Source organism: Pelodiscus sinensis, chromosome 3 (genome assembly GCF_049634645.1).
Source record: "Pelodiscus sinensis isolate JC-2024 chromosome 3, ASM4963464v1, whole genome shotgun sequence".
Classification (NCBI taxonomy): domain Eukaryota; kingdom Metazoa; phylum Chordata; order Testudines; family Trionychidae; genus Pelodiscus; species Pelodiscus sinensis.
Window position 1 is genome coordinate 168,755,684 of NC_134713.1, and position 25,616 is coordinate 168,781,299.

Here is a 25,616-nt window from a genome sequence, read left to right on the forward strand (position 1 = left end):
GCTGTGACCAGAGCTGGAGCTTCATAGCCATTGTAGGACCCTGAGCTCCATGACTGGGGCCAGAGCTCCATGGCCAGTGTCAAACCCCAAGGTCTGCAGCTGGGGCCAGAGCCTCCTGTCTGTGGCCAGGGCTGGAGTTCCACGGCTGCTGTCGGAACCCGAGCTCCGCAGCCACTGCTAGGGTTGCCAGGTGTCCAGTTTTGAACCAGGCAGTCAAGTATTTGAGCTTTTTGTTCGGAAAACAAATTGAGAAAATATAAATGTCCAGTATTTTCTAAATAAGATGTAATGTAGATTGTGATGTAATGTCAAGTGTGTTCAGCATTTTTGTTGAAACCGTCTGGCAACCCTCACTGCTGCTGACTCCTGCTACCTCCCCACTGCAGGGGGCAGAACTGTCCGCTGCACCACCTCCCTCTCCATGTTGCTCCCTGCCCCCACATAGGGCTCCTAGCTGAGTCACCAGGTGCTTTTCCCCCACCGCACTCCTGCCCCACAGCCCGGCCTCCCTCCAGAGCCTGTGGATCTGCCCATACTCCACCCTGCTCCTCCTAAACTCTGCCCCACTCTGGGCCTCCTCTCCATCCCCCTCATCTCTTCACTCCCCCTTGGGCTCTGTGATCTAGGAACATCCCTGGTCCAGCAGTTAAGGGAGGTGTACAACCTGTATAAAATCCTTTGTTATGACCAAAATCTTTGGAAACATTTTTAACATAAACATATGGTGAAATTTCATAAACAGGTCTATTGTTATGGAGATCACACAGACTAAATTAGTGTTCCCTTTTTCTAGAAGCAATGAACTTTGTTATAAACACATTAAGCTGCACTTACTAATTTAAAATAATGTCTTTGTTTCAGTGCATTAAATATGCAGTAATCTGGAATGATTACTTAATAAAGGTTTAAGAGAATACATTTAAAATACAAAAGCATTTTAGAAATACTGATTAAGAAAATGTAAAACAGAGAAGAGCTACATCATGTATTCCATAGTATTACATGTATTCAGCGAGACAACTGACTTGCCCTTCCTACAAAGTTTTTACGAATAAATCTCTAACAAACTTCAGGATATATCGAAAACCTGTGAGTTAAATTTTTTATTCCCAAATTTAGTGCTTTTAATTAGGTACCTTCGGCATGTCCAGACTTCACAATCTGGCATGCAGGGGAAAACATGCTCCATTTTCTTTAGAAAGAAATTTTAGAAGAGCGGGTTTTTTTTTCAAATGTTATTTGCTATATTTGGGTTCAAGGATTTGGTTGAAAGGAGTGAGCAGAGGGGGGAGTGAAGAGAAGATGGAGCTGGAGGGGGAGGGGCAGAGCAGAGGCAGAGTTGAGGAACAGCAGGGGTGGAGTATGGGCAGATCCACAGGCTCTGGAGCTTGCCTCCCCAAGCAGCAGCTTTACCCGCTGTGCATGGTAATAAAAAATATTTCTTTTGTCAGTGGAATAAGGCATAATGTTGAAACCCTACCGTACATGAATACAAAGGATTTCCTATTCCTCTTCATGATATCTTTATATTATAACACAATTTTCACATTAATTTGAATGTTTATTTACTGTGATATTGGTTTTAATCCAGTTCATTCAAAAAGAAATTACAAAAGAACAAAACTTCCAGGAATCATTTCTTTTTAATTATCCTAAAGCTTCCCTGTAAATGAAAGTTAAATAACCAGTTCTGCTAGTTCAGGAATGTAAATGCTTTTCATGACTGCATGTGAATCTTTGCTTTTCTGAGTAACTATTCTAAGACACAGATTTCACTGAGGGTGTGCACATTCCCCTGTGTACTGAAGGTGGGATCCTTCTTCCAGGTAGCACCAGCGGCATCCAAGGCCAGGTTCAATATCTAGGGTTCCTCTCCATCCATCCAACACAGAACTGGCTCAAGTCCCCACCTAGTAACCTGGGAAAGTCACACAACACCCCTGGGTGCCTCTGGGAGGCAATGCTCCCCACTCGCAAACAGAGTCTGAGTGGAAAAGAAACCTTTAATAAAAGGGGAGGGAAGTAACATGGCATTAATTTGGGAAAATACCACAGAGTTCATAACCAAGCAGGTTGGGCAATGTCCTTTTCCTCTCAGGTTTTTAAGTCCAATAACGTAAATGTCCCTTTCTCTGCACCCCACTCACAGTCACTGCCCTTGGTCAGGGAAGACCAGAGTTCAGAGGTGATCTGCAGAGTTTACCTCCCATCCAGAGTGGGAGGGGGAGGGAAGGGGGCGCATCACACTCACTCTGCTGGTCACCTTCATCCACCTGCTCACTGCTCTCTGGGGGTATGTCTACACTACAGCGCTAATTCGAACTAACTTAGTTCGAATTAGTTAATTCGAACTAAGCTAATTCGAACTAACGCATCCAGACTAAAAAACTAGTTCGAATTAGCGTTTTGCTAATTCGAACTAGCATGTCCACACAGAGTGGACCCTGAACCGGGGTTAAGGATGGCCGGAAGCAGTGCCGGCAGGGCATCAGATGAGGAGTTAGAGCGTGGAGCTGCTTTCTCAGGCTAGCCGAGGGCTGTGCTTAAAGGGACCCGACCCCCACTCCGGACAGACAGTTCTCAGGGGTGCCCCGCTTGCAAAGGAGTCCTGGCTTGGAGTGCCCTGAGTGCCCACACTGGGCACATCACACCACTCGGCCATCAGCCCGGCTGCACTTGCTGCAGGCTGCCATCTGGGGAGAGGGGGCAATTGGGGGGCTGCAGGAGAGCTTCCACCCCCAGAAGCCAGCAGAGCCAGCCCAGTCCTCCCCATCGGGGGCTCGTACCCCATTCCTCCCTCACCTCCTTCCACTTACCCTTCCCTAGCCCCCCTTCCTGATGTACAAAATGAAGAAAACGTGTGGTCAAAAATAGAATCTCTCTTTATTGAACAAAACTCAGGGAGACTGGGAAAAGGAGGTGGGAGAGGGGAAGAGAGAGGGTGGGAGGGGGAAGGGCAACTAAAATGATCAGAGGTTTGGAACAGGTCCCATATGAAGAGAGGCTAAAGAGACTGGGACTTTTCAGTTTAGAAAAGAGAAGACTGAGGGGGGATAGAATAGAGGTCTATAAAAGCATGAGTGGGGTGGAGAGGGTGCATCAAGAAAAGTTCTTCATTAGTTCCCATAATAAAAGGACTAGAGGACACCAAAGGAAAGGAATGGGTAGCAGGCTTCAAACTAGTAACAGAAAGTTGTTCTTCACAAAGCAAAGAGTCAACCTGTGGAACGTCTTGCTGCAGGAGGCTGTGAAGGCTAGAACTAGAACAGAGTTTAAAGAGAAGTGAGATAAAGTGATGGAGGTTGGGTCCATGGAGTGGTATTAGCCAGGGGGCAGTCCCCGGGTTACGTACAAGATAGGGACTATAGGTTTGTTCTTAAGTTGAATTTGTACATAAGTCGGAACTGGCTCCAGATTCAGCCACTGCTGCGGAAACTGACCAGGGGCTGACTACAGGAAGCCCGAGGCAGAGTTGCTCTGCCCCCAGCTTCCTGGAATCAGCCACTGATCAGTTTCAACAGCAGCTGAATCTGGAGCCTGGGACAGAACAGCTGGGGTGTTGGACGAAGCAGTACAGATTATTAATTATATAAAAACTCGACCATTACAATCAAGACTGTTCAAAATTATGTGTGAAGATATGGGTAGTCAGCACACAGCCCTGCTTCTACATACAGAAGTCAGGTGGCTATTACGAGGAAAAGTGCTGGTTAGATTATTTGAATTGCGTCATGAGCTCTCCATAAATCTGATGGATCACAAATTCCAACTGTCTGATTGTTTAACAGACTTTTTGTGGTTATCTAGAGTTGTGTATCTTGCAGACATCTTTACAAAACTAAATGAAGTAAATCTGTCGTTGCAAGGAAAGAATGTAAATATTTTTAATGCGAAAGACAAAATTTTGTCATTGTCACGGAAGCTACAGTTTTGGATCTCATCTGTAGGACGAAATGATTTGGATTGTTTACCAACTCTGAATGATTTCCTTGAAGAAAATGGATACAAACTTGATGAAGATATTCGCAGCAACATTGCAGATCATCTCCGCGATTTATACATGAACATCATTAAGTATTTTCCAAACATCAATGACAACAATAACTGGATTCGAAATCCATTAAGTTTAACAGAAAAGCCAGTCAGTTTTTCTACACAAGATTATGAAAACCTAATTGAAATCGCTTCAGATGGCCAATTAATACAAAAATTTAAAGAAGTTTCTCTGATTACATTTTGGAGTGAAGTCAAGAATATTCATCTTTATCAAGACGTGCAATTCGTCAGCTGTTACCCTTTGCCAGTACATACTTGTGCGAAACTGGGTTCTTGAACTATGCATTAATGAAAACGAAATACAGAAATCGACTGAATGCTGCGCCAGATATGCGAATCCAACTTTCTAGTATTAAACCAAATATAAAAAGAATTTGCTAAGAAAAGAAGAAAAACCACTCTTCGCATTGAAAACTATGAATATAATTAATATTATTTGATAGTTTTATTTTTTGTACATATTTAATATGATTTTTGTTGAATATAAATGAATGGTGTTATATTCAATATGTTGAATTTAAATGAATGGTGATCTCATGACCGTATTTAGCTTATTACTACGAATTGTGGTGTACTGGCAGTCTGTGTGTGTTTGGGTGTGTTTTTTTTTTTTTGCTCGACAAACTTAATCCCTGGCTAGGGGATTCCTTGAAATTTTTCTGAGTTTGAAAGGGTTCCGTGGTCAAAAAAAATTGGGAAACACTGACCTACAGCAGAGCAACACAGATACTGAAAACAGCTAAGTTCTGGGAAGGCTCAAGCACAGGAACTTGACATAGCACTCAGGTGCACAGCCCCAAAGGGATCAAAAACCCCAGCTAAATCTGTCTTCCTCTGTATAAAAGTTTTACATAGAGAAAGCTCATAAAGTTTGCCCCCCTTTTCAATGAAGGAGAAAGCAGGAGCCCTGGGTTCAAGTCCCTTCTCTATATCACACAGAGAAGGGATTTGAACCTGGATCTTATATATATCCTGTGTGGGTCCTCTAACAATTTAAATAGAAAGGTTGGTCCAGCTAACCCTTTTCTGGAGTTAGGAATGCAAATATCTCTAGCAAATCAGGCTCTGCCGCTGAAGTAAGCTAAATGCCACTAGGGCTTAAGCAGTTCAATGGCATCTGGACTTGAGTGGCTTTGCAGAAACTAAGGTAGAGTTTAAGGAAAATACAGGCTCCTCAGTTCTCCTTAAATCACTGGTGCTGTGCATGGAAATGAAATTCGTGCATTTCTATAAAAATTAATGGTCTTCAGAATTCAGTCATGACACACACACTCTCTAATAATATTCTTCCTTTCTTTTAAAGCTCAGACGATGCTTTGAATTTTAATATTTCATGAGTTGTCTTCTATGCTACTTACAGCTCTCTAAGCATTGCAGTCCTTTGTTCCCCGCAACAAGCAGAATGTTTTTATAGGTTCATCAGTACAAAAAATAAATATTTTGGCTTGCCCTTGGAAATTTGATCTGTAATCAAATTATTGTGATTCCAGATCCTTATTTGGGATTGCTAGTTTTACAAGTATTACACTGTGTATTACCTCCTGGAAATAATGGAAATAGTTTAGTTGGGTATTTTAATTTTCTCATTTAATTTAGCTTTTATTTAAACAAATGTAAGAGTGGATATTGCAAAGATTATAATACCTACCTCTTCATAGAGGATTTTTCATCTTTAGAGCTCAACAAGTATTAAAAAAACACATCTCTTGAAACCCAGTCCAGACCCTATTTACTGGACTATACCGCTTGAGCTCTTAATAAATTAGTGTCTGTAAAATACTTTTAAATCCTCAGAGGAAATATAGAAATGCAAAATATTCCTACTAATCTCTTTAAAATATTTTTTCCAGGCACCGCCAGCAGTTGAATGTCATGTTTGTTGGAGGACCAAACCAAAGAAAGGATTATCATATTGAAGAAGGAGAAGAGGTAACGCAAAGGATATTTCTGTTTTACGATTTATTGATCTCCAGGGTTAACACATGTAACTATGGTATATGTGACATTTGCAAATTAATAAAATCCTACTTAATTCTATTAAATTGATTAGAGGTGGGCAGAGAAAATTGACAAAATCATATTCTGCAACACTTCCTAAAATTGGGTTAATTTCACTACCATTTTGTTTAGGATATAAGAACATAAAACAGTTCCAACGACGTCAAAATGTGCCCTTGCAATATTTTCAGAATGAAGCTTTTTGTTATTTCATATTTAAATGATCTTTTGTTTTGAATATTTATTGTGCATTATAGATTATAACAGGGGTGAGCAATACGCAGCTCACAGGCTGGATGCAGTTTGCCAGAGTTAGCCTCTGGCAAGCGTTCAGAAGCTTTGTTTATCTGAGCGTCAACATGTACCCTTGCTTGCAGCTCCTGTTGTCTGCTGTTTGCCATTACCACTACAGACCAACTCAAAGCAACTCCAGACCCAGCCAGAACAACAGATGCAAAATCTGCAGACATATTTGCACTGCTACAGTGATTAGCACCACACTCAGCACACACTAGATATCTGATGCCACGCCAGAAAGCTTTATACTGATAATTCAATCAGTGCAAGCCTTCCAAGTGAGACTGCACAGTGCCAACACAGGGTTCATTGCATATATAGGCAAAGTTATTTAACCAGAGGTGGCTGTATGTCATATAACTCATAGGTTGACATAATTTTGTAGTGTAGACTTACCCTAAGTGAGTTTCTCAGACCTGAAGAAGATCTCTGTGTAGGCTTGAAATTTTTTCTCTCACATCAAGAAAAGATGGTCCAATAAAAGATACTACCTCATCCACCCTATCTCGCTTTCTTTTATTTTTCCCCTTAAGCAGCAAAGAAAGGATCAAAACTGAACACTAGTTGAATAGTAATAGAGATGTAGCCGTGTTAGTTTAGTCTAGCTGAAACAAAAAACAGGACTATGTAGCACTTTAAAGACTAACAAGATGGTTTATTAGGTGATGAGCTTTCGTGGGCCAGACCCACTTCCTCAGATCAAATTGTGGAAGAAAATAGGCATAACCTTATATACCAAAGGGATACAATAAAAAAAGTGAACACATATAAAAAGGACAAATCAAATTTCAGAACAGAGGGGGGATGGAGAGGGGAGGTAAATGTCTATGAGCTAATAATATTAGAGGTGATAATTGGGGAAGCTATCTTTGTAATGGGTAAGGTAATTAGCGTCTTTGTTAAGACCCCGGCGTAAAGTGTCAAATTTAAGCATGAATGACAGTTCAGAGGTTTCTCTTTCAAGTCTGGTGTTAAAAGGTCTTTGAAGCAGGATGCAGGTAATCAAGTCGTTGAGACAATGCCCTTTCTGGTTGAAATAGCAAGAAACTGTTTTTTCTTTGTGATACTGTCTGATATCCATTTTGTGTGCATTGATTCTTTGGCGAAGCGTCTGAGACATTTGTCCAATGTACATAGCAGATGGACACTGTCAGCACATGATGACATAAATTATATTTCTGGATGAGCAGGAATATGTGTTCTTGATCTTATAACTGAATTGATTAGTTCCAATAATGGTGTCAGTAGAGTAAATACGTGGACAAAGCTGGCAACGGGGTTTGTTGCAAGGAAAAGTTCCAGGGTTGGTATTAGTGTGGTATGTCCTGTGGTTGTTGGTAAGAATCATCCTGAGGTTAGGTGGTTGTCTGTAGGAGACTATGGGTCTGTCTCCCAGAGCCTCTTGGAGTGTAGTATCCTGTTCTAGTATGGGCTGTAGTTTATTGATAATGTGTTGGACGGGCTTAAGTTGGGGGATATAGGTGATGACAAGTGGTGTTCTATTGTTGGTTTTCTTGGGTCTGTCTTGAAGTAGATGGTTTCTGGGTATTCGTCTGGCTCTTTCAATTTGTTTTTTTATTTCTCCAGGTGGGTAATTGAGGTTTATAAATGCTTGGTAGAGATCCTGAAGTTTCTGGTCTCTGTCAGTGGGATTAGAGCAGATGCGGTTGTACTGAAGGACTTGGCTATAGACGAACACTAGTTGTCACTGTAAGCCCATCTTTGCCTTCTTCGTATCTATCTGTCAAGATGCATATGATGGACTTGGCTTTTACAAATTTCTGAGAAAAAAATTAGAGGACTGCATTTTCTGGCTGAAATTAATTAAAGAGGACAACAAATAAGACTGAGAAAAGCAGGAAGTTTAGCTTTTTCGTGCATGAACTGTTTTCTGTCTCAAATCTTTTCAGTCTTAATGCTGAATCCCATCTTTTTGCACTGAATGCACTTTTCAAGTTTAGTGACTGGTTACCTGGAAAGAGTCAAATGATAATTAACTTGAAGTTCCTTGAGAAATAGAAAATATTTTTTTGTTCCCTAAGGATGCATCTACATTGCACCCTTAGCTAAAAATAAGCTACGCAATTTGAGCTATGCAAATTGTGTAGCTTATTTGGAGTGTATTTCAAAATAGCTTATTTTGGAATTTGGCACTGTCTACAAAGCACCAAATTTCAAAATAAACCGCTCTTCCAAAATGTCCCTTAATCTTTGTGGAACGAGGTTTATAGGAACATCGGAATAGCGTGCCCATTATTTTGAAAGACATTTCAAAATAATGGGTTCGCTGTCAAGATGCAGAATAACTATTTCAGGATACCGGAAGTATCCCAAAATAGCGCTGCAATATAGATGTACCCTAAATCTACACATATTATGACAACGGACAAAAACAATCAAATCTCTTGTATAACAGCTGGCTATTAAGTATTGTTTTTGAGACTACATTTATACGTGAACTGAGAATCATCCCCAGGAGTAGTTACACTTGCACTAGCTGTCATTGAGATAGCCAATGAAAATTAGCAATGTAGGCACAGTAGTATGGGCCGTACCAAGTGGTGACATAGGGTAGCCACCATGGCTGTGTCTAGACTGGCCAGTTTTTCCAGAAAATCAGCCACTTTTCTGGAAAAACTTGCCAGCTGTCTACACTGGCTGCTTGAATTTCCGCAAAAGCACTGACTTCCTACTGTAAGAAATCAGTGCTTTTTGCGGAAATACTATGCTGCTCCCGTTCGGGCAAAAGTCTTTTTCCGACAGACTTTTGCGCAAAAGGGCCAGTGTAGACAGCTGAGATTTCTTTTCCACAAAAAAGCCCCAATCGTGAAAATGGCGATCGGGACTTTTTTGCAGAAAAGCACGTCTAGATTGGCCAAGGACGCTGTTCCGCAAAAAGTGCTTTTGTGGAAAAGCATCCTGCCAATCTAGACGCGCTTTTCTGCAAATGCTTTTAATGGAAAACTTTTCAGTTAAAAGCATTTCCGGAAAATCATGCCAGTCTAGACGTAGCCCATGAGTATATGTCTGTGGGATCCGGGTAGCTTTATAGTCAACACAGTTAGCCCATGTTTCTATAGCCATTGCCTGTGCTACCATGATTAGCGTGCTAATGATTACTGTTATCAAGCTAGTGCAAGTATATCTACGCAGGTTGGGAGTCATGCCCCCAGCTCCAAATGTAGACACACCCTTCATGTTCTTTCATGTATTTAGTATTAAACAAGTTTTTCCTTAAGAAATGTATTTTTAAAACTTTTATTGCAGTGAATCAAGTGGTTACAAATTTCAGCCTTTATACAATAAATACAAATACACTTTAACATGGACAGCCCAATTTTCAAGGATGGTCTATGTAATAGGACAATAGGACATCTAAATGTGTATGTGGATTCTCAGCTCAGAATTTAGAGGGGAGGAAAATATTCAAGTGGCAAATTGAGGCCCAAAATGTGTGTGTCCTATTAAGGAGCTCACATTTAAAAGCTGGGCCCACAATCTTTATGCCAATTTAATAGCATCATTGTATATTTAAAGATAATTTGTGGTGGTGGCCTATTATAAGCAACTCTATTTATAAGAGCTTAATGTCTCAGTGATTTGAAAAAGTAAGACACTTATGCTTACCAGATTGGAGGAAATTCAGGCAGGCATGTTTGGTTTGGGAGGGAAGTTCATTTTAGGACAGTTTAAATGTGTTAAGTTCATTTTTCCACGTACAGAACTACATGCTTCTCATACACAATTAGTTGATAATATTAGAAAGTACCTTCTGTGCTTCTCTAGCCCGGTGCTTTTCAGCCTACAGTAACATTTCCCGAGGGATTCACCAGCATGTCAGTATTTGTTAACATGCTCTGATTCTTGGAACTGATACTCTTAGCTTCAAGCCATTGTTTCTTGTAGCATCATCCTTAACCATACTCGGTTGCATCCCTTATCTTGTACTGTTTCCCCTCTCATGATTTTTGTAGATAGTAGAGTTAGAATGCCCAGTTTATCAAAAATAGGCCGGAACCACTCAAACTTTAAAAGTTTGGCTCTAAACTGTGTATCTTGAGCCCACCATTACAGCATATTCATCTTTTCTAATACTGTACAGTAATCCCTCACTTAACATTGTTGTTATGTTCCTGAAAAATGCAATTTAAGCAAAACGATGTTCAGTGAATATAATTTCCCCATAAGAATTAATATCAATGGGGAAGGGAGTTAGGTTCCAGGAAAATGTATTTTAGCAGACAAAAGGCAGTATATGCATATACAGTATACGTTTTAAACAATTTAACACTGTACCCATCAATGATGGTTGTGAAGCTAGTTGATGTGGTAGAGTCAGAGGGTGGAATATTTCCCAGAGAATGTCTTGCTACTAAATGATGAACTAGTATTCAGCTGAGCCCTCAAGGGTTAACATGTTGTTAATGTAGCCGCACACCCTAGAGCAGCATGGACTGAGGCAGGAGTGAGGAAACACAACAGATGCATAGCAGTAGTTGCAAATACTTCCCTGCAGAAACTGAACATGATTAACCCATAATATCCCACTGGAGTGCACCACTTTCTCCTCTGAACAGTGCAGACACAGCTGCACAGTGCCAAGGGGTGTTTTTGTATGTGTGTGTGTGTGTGTGTGTGTGTGTGTGTGTGTGTGTGTGTGTGTGTGTGTGACAGAGAGAGAGTGAGAGCGAGAGAAACGCACAGTAGGTGTGAGACAAAGAAACACACACTATATATATATGTTTGAAAAAGAAAGAGGCAGACAAAGTTGTCTATTGCCCCTTTAAGTATGCTGACCCACTTCAAGTACACTGTCCTTGTAAGTAGACCAGGAAGTCCAGACACAGGTCTCTGTAGCTGTGATATCCTGTTTTTGGAGATGGGCTATAGAGTGAGGGGCTCGATTGTAATAAACAGGGGACATCCTGACACCAACACCCCTCTCTCCTCCCCACTGAACAGCAGTCAGGAGACTCCTGGGAGCGGCTCAAGGAAGATGGTGGGAAGAACATAGCAGTGGGGGGATACCTTACAGCTAGCAAACTTAGGGGCTACCGGCCCATCCTGGTTCCAAACCCTCATGAGGGCAGGCTTCTCTTCCAGAAAATCCTGCAAGTAGTGGACAATGCAGGCAGCCAAATGAAACAACATTAACTGGGACAACGTTAAGTGAGGAGTTACTGTCTGTACAAAGCAAGTTATCTTTGCTTTCTCTCCACAGAAACATAGGGTACGTCTACACTACAGCGCTAGTTCGAACTAACTTAGTTCGAATTAGTTAATTCGAACTAAGCTAGTTCGAACTAACGCATCTAGAACTAAAAACTAGTTCGAACTAGCGTTTTGCTAGTTCGAACTAGCAAGTCCACATTGAGTGGACTCTGAACAGGGCTTAAGGATGGCCGGAAGCAGTGCCGGCAGGGCATAAAAGGAGGACTTAGAGCATGGAGATGCTGTCTCAGGCTAGCCGAGGGCTGCGCTTAAAGGGTCCCGACCCCCACCCCGGACACACAGTTCTAAGGGGTGCCCCGCTTGCAAAGAAGTTCTGGCTTGGAGTGCCCTGAGTGCCCACACTGGGCACATCACACCACTCGGCCATCAGCCCGGCTGCACTTGCCGCAGGCTGCCATCTGGGGAGAGGGAGTAATTGGGGGGCTGCAGGAGAGCTTCCACCCCCAGAAGCCCGCAGAGCCAGCCCAGTCCTCCCCATCGGGGGCTCGTACCCCATTCCTCCCTCACCTCCTTCCACTTACCCTTCCCTAGCCCCCCTTCTTATTGATGTACAAAATAAAGATAACGTTTCTTCCAACATTGACTCTGTCTTTATTGAAAAAAACTGGGGGAGACTGGGAAAAGGAGGTGGGAGAGGGGAAGAGAGAGGCTGGGAGAGGGGAGGGCAACTAACATGATCAGGGGTTGGGAACAGGTCCCAGATGAAGAAAGGCTACAGAGACTGGGACTGTTCAGCTTAGAAAAGAGGAGACGGAGAGGGGACAGGATAGAGGTCTCTAAAAGCAGGGGTTGGGTGGAGAGGGTGCATTCAGAAAAGTTCTTCCTGAGTTCCCATAAAGAAGGACTAGAGGACACCAAAGGAAAGGAATGGGTAGCAGGCTTGAAACTAGTAAGAGAAAGTTGTTCTTCTTGACAAAGCAAATAGTTAACCTGTGGAACTCCTTGCTGCAGGAGGCTGTGAATGCTAGAACTAGAACAGAGTTTAAAGGGAAGTGAGATAAAGTGATGGAGGTTGGGTCCATGGAGTCCTATTAGCCAGAGGGTAGGAGTGGTGTCCCTGCCCAAAGTTTGTGGAAGGCTGGAGAGGGATGGCACGAGACAAATGGCTTGGTCACTGTCTTCGGTCCATCCCCTCCAGGGTCCCTAGGGTTGGCCGCTGTCGGCAGACAGGCTACTGGGCTAGATGGACCTTTGGTCTGACCCAGGACGGCCATTGTAAGCTCAGGGCTCAGGGTCGGGGGTCTCAGTGGACCCCCTTGATTTTCATGCACACCTGCTCCTGGGTGGCCAGGCTGGCAGCTCTCCTGCCCTAGCCGGCCACTTTCCTGTGCCTAGTGCGGAGATCGTGGACGAGGTCCACGATGTCCGCACTAGCCCAGGAAGGTGCCCGCCTCTTGCGGTCCAGGGCAAGCTCCCGGGAGCCGCCAGCCTGGTCCCGGCAAGAGGGGGTGGGCTGGGGGGCATCGGGTGGGTGGCTCTGTGCCGTGCCAGGTGCAGGGTCTGCTAGCTGGGTGCTGGCAGGCTTGCACCTGGCACGGGCACCGTAGCCAGCCCGTGCCCCTTTAAGGGGTCCGGGGCTGGGAGGGGGGCATAGAGTTTCCCTGGTGTTGGCCAGAGTGGCCACCAGGGAAACCTGGGGAGGGCTAGCCTCCCACTAGTTCGAACTAAAGGGCTACACAGCCCTTAGTTCGAACTAGCTAGTTCGAACTAGGCGTTAGTCCTCGTAAAATGAGGTTTACCTAGTTCGAACTAAGCGCTCCGCTAGTTCGATTCAAATTCGAACTAGCGGAGCGCTAGTGTAGCACCTATTAAAGTTAGTTCGAACTAACGTCCGTTAGTTCGAACTAACTTTGTAGTGTAGACATACCCATAGATAGTAGGGGTTCCATCCTACAAACTCTTACTCATAAGTGAAGTCCCATTGACCACAAAACCATGCTCACTCCCAGGAGAAGGGCAAGGACATTTTGGAAATATCTGTACCTCTAATCTAGCCATCCGGCACAGGTCCAACGACCAACCTGCAGGTCGATAGTGTTAGCATAGACTTAGGGATACTTTCACTTTGACTTAGCCTACACTGAACAGTTTTCCTGATATAGCTATAGCCTCCTAATTTAGACATAGCCTATACTGGGAAAAACACTATTGTGCCAATCTAACTGCATCTTCACTAGGGCTTTTGCCAGCACAGAAATGTCACCCTTCCCTCCCCCCCAAAAAATAAGAATCAATCACACATTTAGCCAACATTACTATAACTACAAAAGCTTCTAATGTAGACTTGGCCTTACATCCAGCTGTCTGTGACAACACAGGGCAATTCTTGGAACCTGGGACCAGTCAGGTGCACTTGGCCACATCCCTGTCTCTTAGGGTATGTATACACTGCAACATTTTTTTGAAATAACTCGCGTTATTCCGAAATAACTTAGTCTGTGTCTACACAGCAGGCAGTTATTTAAAAATAGTGTCAAAATACTGTCAAGCTGGAGGACTTCTTACTCTAACTCCTGTAACCTCATTGCATGAGGAATAAGAGAAGTCGGAGGAAGAGTGCTCTATTTCAAAATAAGTGCTGTTGTTTGGACACTCCCTATTTATTTTGAAATAAAACTATGCAATTGATGTAGCTCAATTTGCATAGCTTATTTCAAGTTAAGCCCTGCAGTGTAAATGTACCCTTAGACATTTCCACTACAGTGAAGGGGGATTCTATAGGAACTGTGGAGACAATGCTATACACCCATAGACTTCCCTGTGCATGAGGCATCTTCAGGGACTGGATTTACTAGCATCCTAGCTGCTTTTTTCTGCCTGAATGGTTTGTTATGTAGGCAATTTAGTCAACAAAGTAGAAAAAGGTCTTTTGGAAATTTGTAATCTTTTAACACCTGATCTGCCTAGCTGCAAAAATATTTTAAATAATGGATTGTTTGTTTTTAAATAAGAGAAAAAAGCTCCTCTTGCAATCAGCAGGAGAGAGGTTCCATTCACATCAGAAGCAGCCATTACCTTCAGAAATAGTTTTGCTGCCTAACATTGGTGGGATAAGGCTTGGCTAGTAACCAGGTTTCACAGGTCACTGATGCATATGAGCAAAGAAAAACATAGTTTCTCTCCCTTTCTCATCCAATTGCTTTTCCAGATTTTTCATGCTTGAAAATCTTAGGATGAGAAAGGGAGAGAAAATTATGTTATTCTTTGCCCATGTACATCAGTCACCTGTGAAGCCGGGACAGCACCCAAACTGTACTCCCACATCAGACTGTGATTTGCTCTGTAAATTAATTTAGTTCTTGATTATCAGACACACATGATATTTGCCAATTCAGAGTCCTATCTTGCAGGGTGCTGAACAAACCCAGTTTCTAATCTGGAAGAACTGGAGGCATGTATTTTTGACTCTCTGCTACTTGCTTCATTCTTTTTCATTGCTTGGATGCATACTTCCTGGGGCTAGGCTACAGTGAGGATGCTGATACCTCTCATAGGCTTTTCCCAGTGAAACAGCCCAGTCAAGAAAAGCAGCAGTACTGCAAAACCCTTTACTTGGTTTTGCTGAGCCTGGTACTAATGCCTCCAGCAAATACCCAGTGGCAGAAGATACATTTCTGGGATGAGTCAGCTTAGGGGACTTTCCCCAGCACCCAGGTGTTCATGCTCCCTTAAGGTACAAACAAAAAGTTATGTGAAATTCACCTTCTCCCTCAATGATGTGGAAGGTATGTATACCTTCCTGCCCCCCCAATTAGAGTACATGAATTGGGTTATATTATAAACCAGAAATGAGTTTGACAACTTAAAATACACATTTTATAGTTAATAAAGAGATATAAAACAGAACAAAGCTGATTATTAAGAAGATAAAGCAAAGCCCACAAACTAAGATACTGCTCTTCATTGTACTGAACCTCTGGAACTTCTTGCCAGAGGAGGTTGTGAAGACCAGGACTTCAACAGGGGTCAAGAAAGAACTAGATAAATTCATGGAGTTTAGGTCCATCAATACTTATTAGCTAAATTGGTAGGAATGGTGTCCCTAGCTCCGTTTGTCAGAAGCTGAAAATGGATGACAGGAGAGGGATTGCTTGATGATTACGTGTTTCTGTTCACACCCTCTGGGGCAGTGGTCCCCAGTGCGGTGCCCACGGGTGCCATGGCGCCCGCTGGGGCATTTATGTGCACCCGCCGAATGATCTGGGCCAGCCCCGCCCCCAGCGTGTGGCGCATGCGCGTTGCAGGCCCTGAGTGCATGGCACATGGGTGGCCCCGGGTGTGCGACGCATGCGCAGTCCCACCCCCAGATGCCCAGCATGTGAACAGCCCCGCCCCTGGGCACCCGGCAGCTCTGAAAGGTTGGGGACCACTGCTCTGGGGCATCTGGCATTGGCCAATGTTGAAAGACTTTGGTGTGATCCAGAAGGCCGTTCTTATGTTCTTCTGTACTCTAATGACTTTGGTAACTGGTAATATCCTCTACATTTGGAATGCAATGAAATGAAGGGAAGAACAGATTTAGGGAGAGGAGATGTGTCTTGGATACTCTGGAAAGATCAGGGGAACTAGATCAAAACCAAACTACCAGTCTCAATGTTGATTGTGTAATTTTCAGAAATGTTTTGCATCTGCAGCTGCCAATAGACCCATTCACCACTCCACTTTTGCAATATTAAGCCATACTGTAAAGGTAAAGGGCCAATGCTAAATTGATGATAACTCTGGGCAGTGGGGAAGTGGAAAGTAATAGGTAATAGATTAATAAGAAAGCAGGAAAGTTTTACAATAACAGAAATGGGACAGTGTCAGATAGTAAATAAGAAAGGGCTCATAGGAACAGCTATACTGGGTCAGAGAAAGGTCCATCTAGCCCACTATCTTGTTTTTCAATTGAGTCTAATTCCATGTGTTCCAGAAGGACAGATAATCATCAAGGGTGTGTAGACTACAGAGTTTTTTCGAAAAAAGTGGCCTTTTTTCAAAAAAACTTCCCCTGCGCCTAGACTGCCACTGTGTTCTTTTAAAATTAAATCAAAAGAACGTGGCGGGTTTTTTTGACCGCAGTAAACCTCATTTTACAGGGAAGAACGCCTTTTTTTGAAAGTGCTCTTTCAAAAAAAGGCATTCTTGAATGCAAACAGGGCTTTTTTGAAAGAGCATTCAGACTACCACAGAGGGAAGGGTAGGGGAAGAAAATGTACAAAATTTGGGAGAATATCAAAACCAAATTAAATAAGAGTACAAAAATTAAGACTTCAAACAACCTAAACCCACCCTTGTTTTTCTTCTCTTCTCTTGCCTATACATTGCCTATCTAGACCATAGGCTTTTTGAAGGCAGGGATCTTTCTAGGGTCCATAGCAATGTGCACTTTCACTGCAACCACACCCACCTATTGGAACCTACACTGCCAAAGGGTTTCCTGTGGCTGTGCAGAAGGATTGTATTTGCCCCATAGTATGGAGAGGTCCTACCAGCATATGGATGACTGTTGCACCCAAGTTCAATAGTCTTATATTTATTACTAGCTACTCCTATGACTACTGAAATGAAAGGAACATAGTCTGTAACTCAATGAGCCATTAAACAGCTGACAGTTATCTTGATAAAGTTCAGAAGACATAATCAGCACAGTAATGAACTGGATAATTACTGCCACATGTGCTCCTCAAAATGTCAAATGATTTATAGGTGAATGAAAGACATATTTTTTCTTAAAAAGACATTGTTTTCCTGAAAACTATTTCAAAGAATAAACCCCAACTTGCTGTAAAAAGTGTTGTGATAGTACCGATGCAGAAATATTTGAAGTGAGTATAATGAAACAAACAAACAAACAAACGAATGAATGAATTCCCACCACCATCACACACCCCTATTTGCACGATTTTAACAATAGAGCAGTAAATTCAGAGTTAAGGTTCCTTGGCATTCCATAAGGGTCCATTCCATTGACTTGAATGGAAGCAGAATCAGAAACAATCTCCTGCCTCTTCTGGTCAAAGCCACAGCCTGCTTGTCACTTTCAGCCTCATTGTGGCCAAGACCCCAGATCATGATCCCCACAGGCCTATGCTATAATCCACCCTTATTATCCCACCATTAACAGTATGAAGTTTGAGGAGTGTTATGATCCCCCCCCCCAGCTTTATGAAAATTGGCTTATGCATAACTCAGAGATGCTTTAAATAAAATACCTCATGTAATCCATCAATTTTAATGTTACAGTCTGCTGGATCTGTATATCCTATTTTAGTGCATGTATCATTCTTGTATGTAAAGTTAGAAATATTAAATATGAGACTGTTTATAGTATTAAATGTGCTATTGAGAGCCAGTACTGGTGCCTGGAAACCTTAATGACTGGTTGATCAACTTAATGACTTGTAAATAATCTTGTTTGTCCTGTAAGTCCAAAGGTTATTAGACTAATAAGACAAGTGATCATACCACCTGGTACTGGGATGCCATTTTTTGACCCAAGTAATTTTCCATGGAAGGGAGAATGTAGAACAAAACTTCCCCTTGCTTAAATAGTCTTCTCCCAAGTGCAGGAATCTTACCAGCCCTTGTTCTTCAGCTGACATGAAGAGATCTGGGGGACCCAGATTAGTGTAAAACATCATCTTTGACCTGAAGACTATGCTTAGAACAAGAACAGCTCTTTTAATCTACTTGCAATAAGGTTGGGTTTTTTAGCGAATTTTAACTAGCTGTACATTTTCTTTTTATTTTACCTGAGTACCTTACTTTGATCTGTCTGTTTTCACTTGCAACCATGTAAATCCTACTGTTTGTACTTAATTCAGACACTTTGTTTACTATCAGGCCCAGTATAAATAATTGTTATGAGGGGAGGACTACCAGTGTGCATCTCTCTCTTTCACTGATAATGGCAAATATCCTCATAAGCATTCTTTGTGTAAAACTTTTACTCAGAGATTTGGGATTTTGATGCCTTTTGAGGGTTGGTTTCTGAGTGCTGTGCCCTAGAATTCCATTCTCCCAGAGCTGAAGTGATTCAGCATCTGCACTTCTCTTTGGGGGGCAGTAACCCCAACTCTGTGTCTTGTCTAGGAAAGACCAGAGACTCTGGCCAGCTAGACATGGTAATAGGGATCCCCAGAGAACAAGAAGGTGAGTGTCAGTGGCATAATCAGCACACCAGAGAACAACCCCAAGGGTCTTCTGTGATCATACTCCATCACAGGGAGATCTAGCCTCCATTATGTGATACCCATGAAGTCAGAACTATAGTTTATCCATATTCAGGATTGGCAGACTAGACTTGAATGGGAGCAGGATCACAAGCAATCAAAACATTTAATACAGGAAAGAGTCCATTTTTATTCCTGGTCAGAACAGGGTGAAAATCAGTCCTATGCAGAAGGCCAGCACAAGCTCTATACCCTACTTCAATCCACAAAATAGGGATGAAGAGGTTCACAGACATTGAGCTGGGCATCTGCAATTCACCTATAGTAGTTTAAACAGAAGAGCTTTGGGACCAGGGAGAAATTTTACAACCAAGGCACATTTTTTTTTCTCTTTTTTGGTTGCAGTTGAGAGTTAGCCATTAGGAAGAAAGACTATAACTATGCCTGTGTGATTTCCTGAGAGTGGGCATTAGTGGACTTTGGCCCTTTCTGTCTTCCTAGACTATGTTTCCATGGTAATGTTCTGCAGCAGCACCCTGAACAGAAGCAAAATATGGCAACCAGAGAGAGCACTTCAGAAACTACCTTTCAATTACCAGCATGGCCAGTGAACAGGCCTTTGTGATAGTCACTGGCAGACAAATTCTCCCCAAAAGTTCTCTTTGAAGGGATGTATAGTGAGCAATTTTCCACTTAAGTAATATTATACTGTAAGATGAGCCATCAGCCTTTTTAGTGAAAGCTATTGTAGCCTTTTACACAATCACTCGGTGACACCAGACCAAATTAAAATGACAAGGGGTGGTGGGAGTCATGAGTTGGTAGTTACATGGAATAAAAGGAAAATGGCTAGGTGAACAAGCCAGGCATGGGAGGCTAACCCCCTGTCCTGTTTCTTCTGGTCAAGGCCATGTCCTCATTTACCACTTCTAGCTCCACTATTGGCAGAGGTGGCTGAAAGCTTGGTCAGAACCATTGGACAGAAGGGCTGAAAACTCAGTCCCAGGTAGGGTTGAGCTGTCAGTCCTGGATGGGGCTTTGGTGGAGCTCTGAATCCTTGCCAGAACTGTGAGTCTAGAGACCCTCCCCCATTCTGCCCCTCCTGCCTGTGCAGAATATTTTAAACTTCTGCCAAATTTATTGTCCATAAATACATGTGGAGGCTCCAGCATGGGAGTGTCAAGCTTAGGCCACTGAGTGCATGAAGGTGGGAAATCACACTGTACACACACGTCAGCCACACACACTCTTCTCCTAGGATAGGGACTTGGCGGTGAGATATCTTTGGGTACATGGCGAAAGGCCACAGGGAAGCATTTTACATGATGGCTGACATGTCAGCCATGACCCAAAACCCATTTGAATGACAAAATAGAAACAGCTAATACTAATGACCGAGTCCAGCCCTCATTCAGGCCCTTGCTTGCCATGGCTCTGGGCCATCACCTCCCAAATGGTCTTTTCATTTCCTTCTCAGCTGAAATGCAAAGGAGCAGTCAGTCACCTTTCATTTTCTTTTAACTTCCCCTCCTCCATAGCCAAAAATGTGTCCCTCCCTGCCCCAGTCCACATCTGCTGCTGATTCCTGCTCCAGAAGGGAGGAGAGGGGATCCTTGGTATCTGGGCTTAACTTTCATAGGAGAGGAAGACAGAGTGAAAAGAAGATTAGAGAGACTGCAGGGAGTTGCAGGCAGGACAGGGGGTCAGCGGCCAGGCATGTGGGAAGAAGAGGGGATAGGAGCAGATGCAGTGCATGGAGTAGATCAGAACAGCTGCTGTCCCCCAGGGGCACCAGACTGCTCCCCAGGTAGCCCTAGCACATTCACTCCAAGTCACTGAGCCAGACAATTGCCCCCCTTTCCTTCCCAGCCCCACTCCTGTCACAGCCATCCCCAGCTTGGTTCCCCCCCCACCCCCACACACACACACTGTTCCCTGAAGTCCTGTGCCTGGCTCTACTCCCTGAGCTTGGTTCCCTCTCTCCCCAGCCTTGCTGGGCCCCTACCTGCTCACTCACATGCTGCAAACTTTTGCTTCTGGCAGAAAGGGACACTTTTCCAGCTCTGGACTCCCCAGGAGGGAGGGGCTGGGTGGCACTGGAACCCTCATCTGTCCAGAGGGGAGGAGTGGGGAGAAGCCTGCTGGCTGGGCTGAAACAAGGACCAGAGAGGAGGGGGCTGGATTAGGGTTAGGAAAAGGGTACCAAAGGGGAGGGGTGCTGTCCGAGCCCTTTGTGGCACTCCCTCCCTCACCAGTTGTGTTGCCCTCATCTTGGGCCCAGACTGCCCAGTGCAAAGGCCAGCCTTGGGGGCACTGCTGCAGAGAAACTGGCAGTGGTGTGAGAGACCCCTGGCCTGTCACTTCCTTCCTCTATCTTCTTCACAGGCAGCAGTGCATGCCAGGGAATGCACATGCACTGCCTGGTATCCAGTGGGAGAGGGGAAGCAGGATAGGCACAGATGCACCAGGAGCCCAGCTGGGAGCGTGCCCACCTCCCCTACAGCATGCCCCCCACTGATCCCTTTCATACCTGCCTGCCTCATTTGGCTGCACTCATTGAGCCACCAGCAACAGCCTGCAGCAGAAAACCTGAGAGCCCAGCTGAGAGAGTGCACCACCAGCCGCACGAGGTGTGCCTACAGGAGAACATCCCAACCAGCTCTTGCCAGAGTGGCACCCAAGGGCGCACTGCCTTACTTTTACCTCCATCCATTGCTCTCACTATTCTGGGGTCCCTATCCACATTGATACCCCTGACTTGAATGAGCTGTGGGGAGAGGCTGTTTTGCAGTACAGAGAGGCCTCTGACTTAAAACACCTACGTCAGATACCACTTATGACGCTTTTCGATTGACTGCCTATTTCTCTGTACAATGCTCATTTCACCCTTATAACGGCAGGGATCACATGCTGAGCCTCAGCCAATCACTTATTTCATTATTCAAGCTTTCTGATTGGCTCCCAACCCCAGGCTCAGCCATTCAAAAACAAATGGCAAGGCAAGCTACCCTGGCCATGGAAGCCAATCAGACAAACCACTGCAAGGGATCCCCTTTCAGCTCTATTCTGGAAAGTCAAAGTATATATATGATATGATATGTTTATTTCAATACTGCTTATCAAATAAATACGATGGTGTTGCTATACAGTCATCTATACTTCATTTAATACAAAAATCTGGGTTATTGTGGTGAAAATAGTGTATCGAGCCTTCGTTCAGAAGCCAATCCCCCGATTTGACAGCAGTTTCAATTTACGGTGTTTCCACTCACAATGCAATTCTGAGGAATGAATTGTATTGTAAGTTTAAGGACTCCCAGTATACCTACCATAGAGGCAGGTCTCCTTTACCTTTTCACTTCCTTTTGAAGCAAACATTTTTATTCATAATTTCTGAAGCCTGAGAGATGTGTCCACTAGGAATATGTGGATTGGTTTGGAATCAAGTAAATACAGATAAAATCAAGACCATTTTCTAGAGCAGGGGTGGGCAATAATTTTTGGCTGGGGCCACTTCAAAAATGTTCACGCGTTCCTCCTGCTCCAGGCCAATCAGGACTTGAGGGCGGGGGAGTGCACGACAACTCTCGCCCTGCGAGGAGCTCATGGTGCTTCAAAGTGCTGGGTGCTCCTAATTGGCCTGGTGGCAGGGAAGCAGCAGGGCCTCCGTGGGCCAGATCAACCCACTTGGCGGGTTGGATCCAGCCTGCAGAGGCCCTTTTGTCCACCCTTGTTCTAGAGGAAGAAAAAAAATAGTTTTGATTTGTTTTGTTTTTAAGGTTCACACATATTGGGCACGTCTACCCAGCAGAGCTAAAGTCGAATAAAGCTATGCAACTTCAGCTACATCAGTTGCATAGCTGAAGTTGAAATAGCTTAATTCGGCTTTTGGCACCATCTATACAGCAGGAAGTTGAAGGAAGAACACTCTTCCTTAGACTTCCCTTACTCCTCGTTACCATGAGCCAGAGTAAGAAGTCCTCCTGCTCGACATTATTTTGAAATAATGGCTTGTAACGTAGATGTGCACTGCTGTGTGTACCCATTGGGATTATTGCTAGGACTGGAAACAGAAATACCAAAACACTGCAAATAAAATTTGGTCTAAGTTTGCAGTATACTTGTTAGGTGTTTCTGGCTCTCATGCTCTCTGTCTCTAAACTCCTTTACAAAATTTCCCTGACTGCTACCTACTCTGGTCACTTAGGTGTAAATCTCTGTTCTCCCTGAATTAGTCCTGACCCTTGTTAAAAGATCCCATAATGAATTAGGGATCAAAAGATTGCAGGCTAGAGCTGTGTTAGTAAGCTCACATGGCTTAATGTCATTTTTTCTACACTTCAGTTATTTTACCAGGTGGATGGAGACATGTGCTTGAAGATAATTGAAAATGGAAATCACAGAGATATCCACATCAGAGAAGGGGAGGTAAACAGGAGTTTGTACTTGTCATTATTATACCTACATGTTAAATGACTATCATAACAATTACTGTACTTCAATTCAAATTTCCACTGCAGAGCAGGATAAAATACTGATCCAGGTAATGATTAATAATATTGTGAATTAAATATAACAAATTCCATTGTAAAAGGTACCAATCCATTACACAAACTATATAGTGTGCATAACATTTCAGTGAAAAAATAGCTGGCCTATAAAGTGACAGCCAGACAGACAGGGGGGATAGGGAGGGGCAAGTGGAAGGAGGTGAGGGAGGAATGGGGTACGAGCCCCCGATGGGGAGGAATGGGCTGGCTCTGTGGGCTCCTCGGGGTGGAAGCTCTCCTGAAGCCCCTCGATTGACCCCCCCTCCGGATGGCAGCCTGCGGCAAGTGCAGCCAGGCTGATGGCCGAGTGCTGTGATGTGCCAAGTGTGGGCATTCAAGGCACTCCAAGCCAGGACTGCTTTGCTGTCCCTCATCGAGTTAGACAAGAGAGCGGGGAACCCCTGAGAACTGTCTGTCTGGGGTGGGGGTCAGGTCCCTTTAAGGACAGCTCTCGGCTAGCCTGAGGCAGCAGCTCCATGCTCTAAGTCCTAATCTGATGCCCTGCCGGCACTGCTTCCGGCCATCCTTAACCCCAGTTCAGGGTCCACTCAATGTGGACATGCTAGTTCGAATTAGGAAAATGCTAATTAGAACTAGTTTTTAGGTCTAGATGCACTAGTTCGAATTAGCTTAGTCCGAATTAACTAATTCAAATTAAGTTAGTTCAAATTAGTGCTGTAGTGTAGACATACCCATAGGAACACCATTGTGCTAATAACAAGTTTTCCTTTAATTGTACTTACCATGATTCAAAAATTACAGTAACTTTCTGAATCTCAGATAAGGTCACTGGTTTGTTCTTTATTTTAATTGTCTAACAGCAGTGATGATACAGATTGAACCTTTCTAGTCTGCCACTCTCTGGTCTGGCAACATCCATGGTCCACCATAACTTTAATTAGCTGGCTGTCCACTTCTCATGGGTGGGGCCAAGTTTCCCACAGTTTGTTTATTGAGCTGTTATTGAGTTCTAACTAACCCCTAAATGTCTTCTAAGAGCCCAGTAAGCAGTGGAAGTGTTGATAGTGCTGCTAGACAATATTGACCTCCCATGGTTCGGCAAATTCTTTGGTTCAGCACTATTCAGGTCCCAAGGGTGCCAAACTAGAGAGGTTCAAATGTACAACTGAGAGCTCAGCTCAATACCCAAGAAGACAGTGATCACTGCTGGATGAAAGGTTGCCATTAACAAGACACCAACCTGGGAAAGCTAGCAACAGCATCTATTTTGCTGCTGGTATCAATGTGGGCTCAGTTGCCAAGATCAACGGGAATAGAAGAAAAGCAGGAGGGTGAACAAAGGCCTGCAAAAAGAAAAGAAACATACGTGAGGCAGTTATAGTTATTGTTTCCAATATCTTTGTCTGGGCAGATGTTTCTCCTGCCTGCCAGGATACCTCACTCTCCTCAAAGATATGCAGAGACTGTGGGACTCGTCATCGAGAGGAAAAGGTTAAACACAGAAACAGATGGACTCAGGTGAAATATGGTTTTTTGCTTTAGATATGGGGCTGATCTGTTAAACTTCTCATATGAGTTATTGTTTCGCTACATTGTTGTATTCTACTTCTTTCCTAGTAAATTATCAATGAAAATAGCAGGTATCTATCACACACACACACACTTTAATAAACAGGTTAGCTAATATGTTCCTTATTGAAATGTCTTTTATAAGTATGTTGTATGTTTGCACTTAAATATAGACTTTCATCTAAGGATTTCAGAACACTTTGAAACCATATTTGCACTCTTGAAGATATGCTGTACTATTCCTGTCACAAGTTGTGAATGTGAACACAGCGAAAGTGCTCTTTGGAGAGTGCACAATTACACAAGTGCTTGCATGATGCAAAAGCGATTTTCATGTCTTGCACTCATGAACATCCACTATGCAGTGAAAGTGGACTTAGATGAAGTGGTGGATATCTTTACTGGGAAGTTCCCTCAAAGACTGGAACTTAAAACTCTCTTTGAAGATGGAAACTAAATACTAACAAGTCTTAGACACAGCTGTGAATTTACTCTCATGAAGAAAAGTTTGCTGTTACCTAAAATCTATTTCACTACTACTAGCTTATATATAGTCATAATTGAAAAACTCTGAAGACAAAGACTGGAATATTTTGGAATATTGTTTTTCACTTACAATATTACAGCAAGATCCCATAAGGTAATTTCTATAAAACCTTTATGATTGTATACATTTTTAGTATGCTATAACAAAATCATTTTAGCAATCACTGTTTCCAATCAAATTTTTCATTAACCTCTCATGCACACTCATTGTATGACTAATTTGAACTCCTTTATATTTAAAAGAATTGCA

At 43.3% G+C, this 25,616-nt stretch overlaps 1 protein-coding gene across 1 annotated transcript in view; it reads left to right on the plus strand.

Annotated features, from left to right (window-relative positions):
• Positions 1-25,616, plus strand: part of HAAO (3-hydroxyanthranilate 3,4-dioxygenase) — a 72,685-nt gene that overhangs the window by 4,610 nt on the left and 42,459 nt on the right. Inside the window, exons 2-4 of the mRNA XM_006133988.4 lie at positions 5,907-5,985; positions 23,085-23,168; positions 24,663-24,769. Of these exons, the coding sequence (XP_006134050.3) occupies positions 5,907-5,985; positions 23,085-23,168; positions 24,663-24,769 (270 nt within the window). The remainder of the gene's footprint in view (positions 1-5,906; positions 5,986-23,084; positions 23,169-24,662; positions 24,770-25,616) is intronic.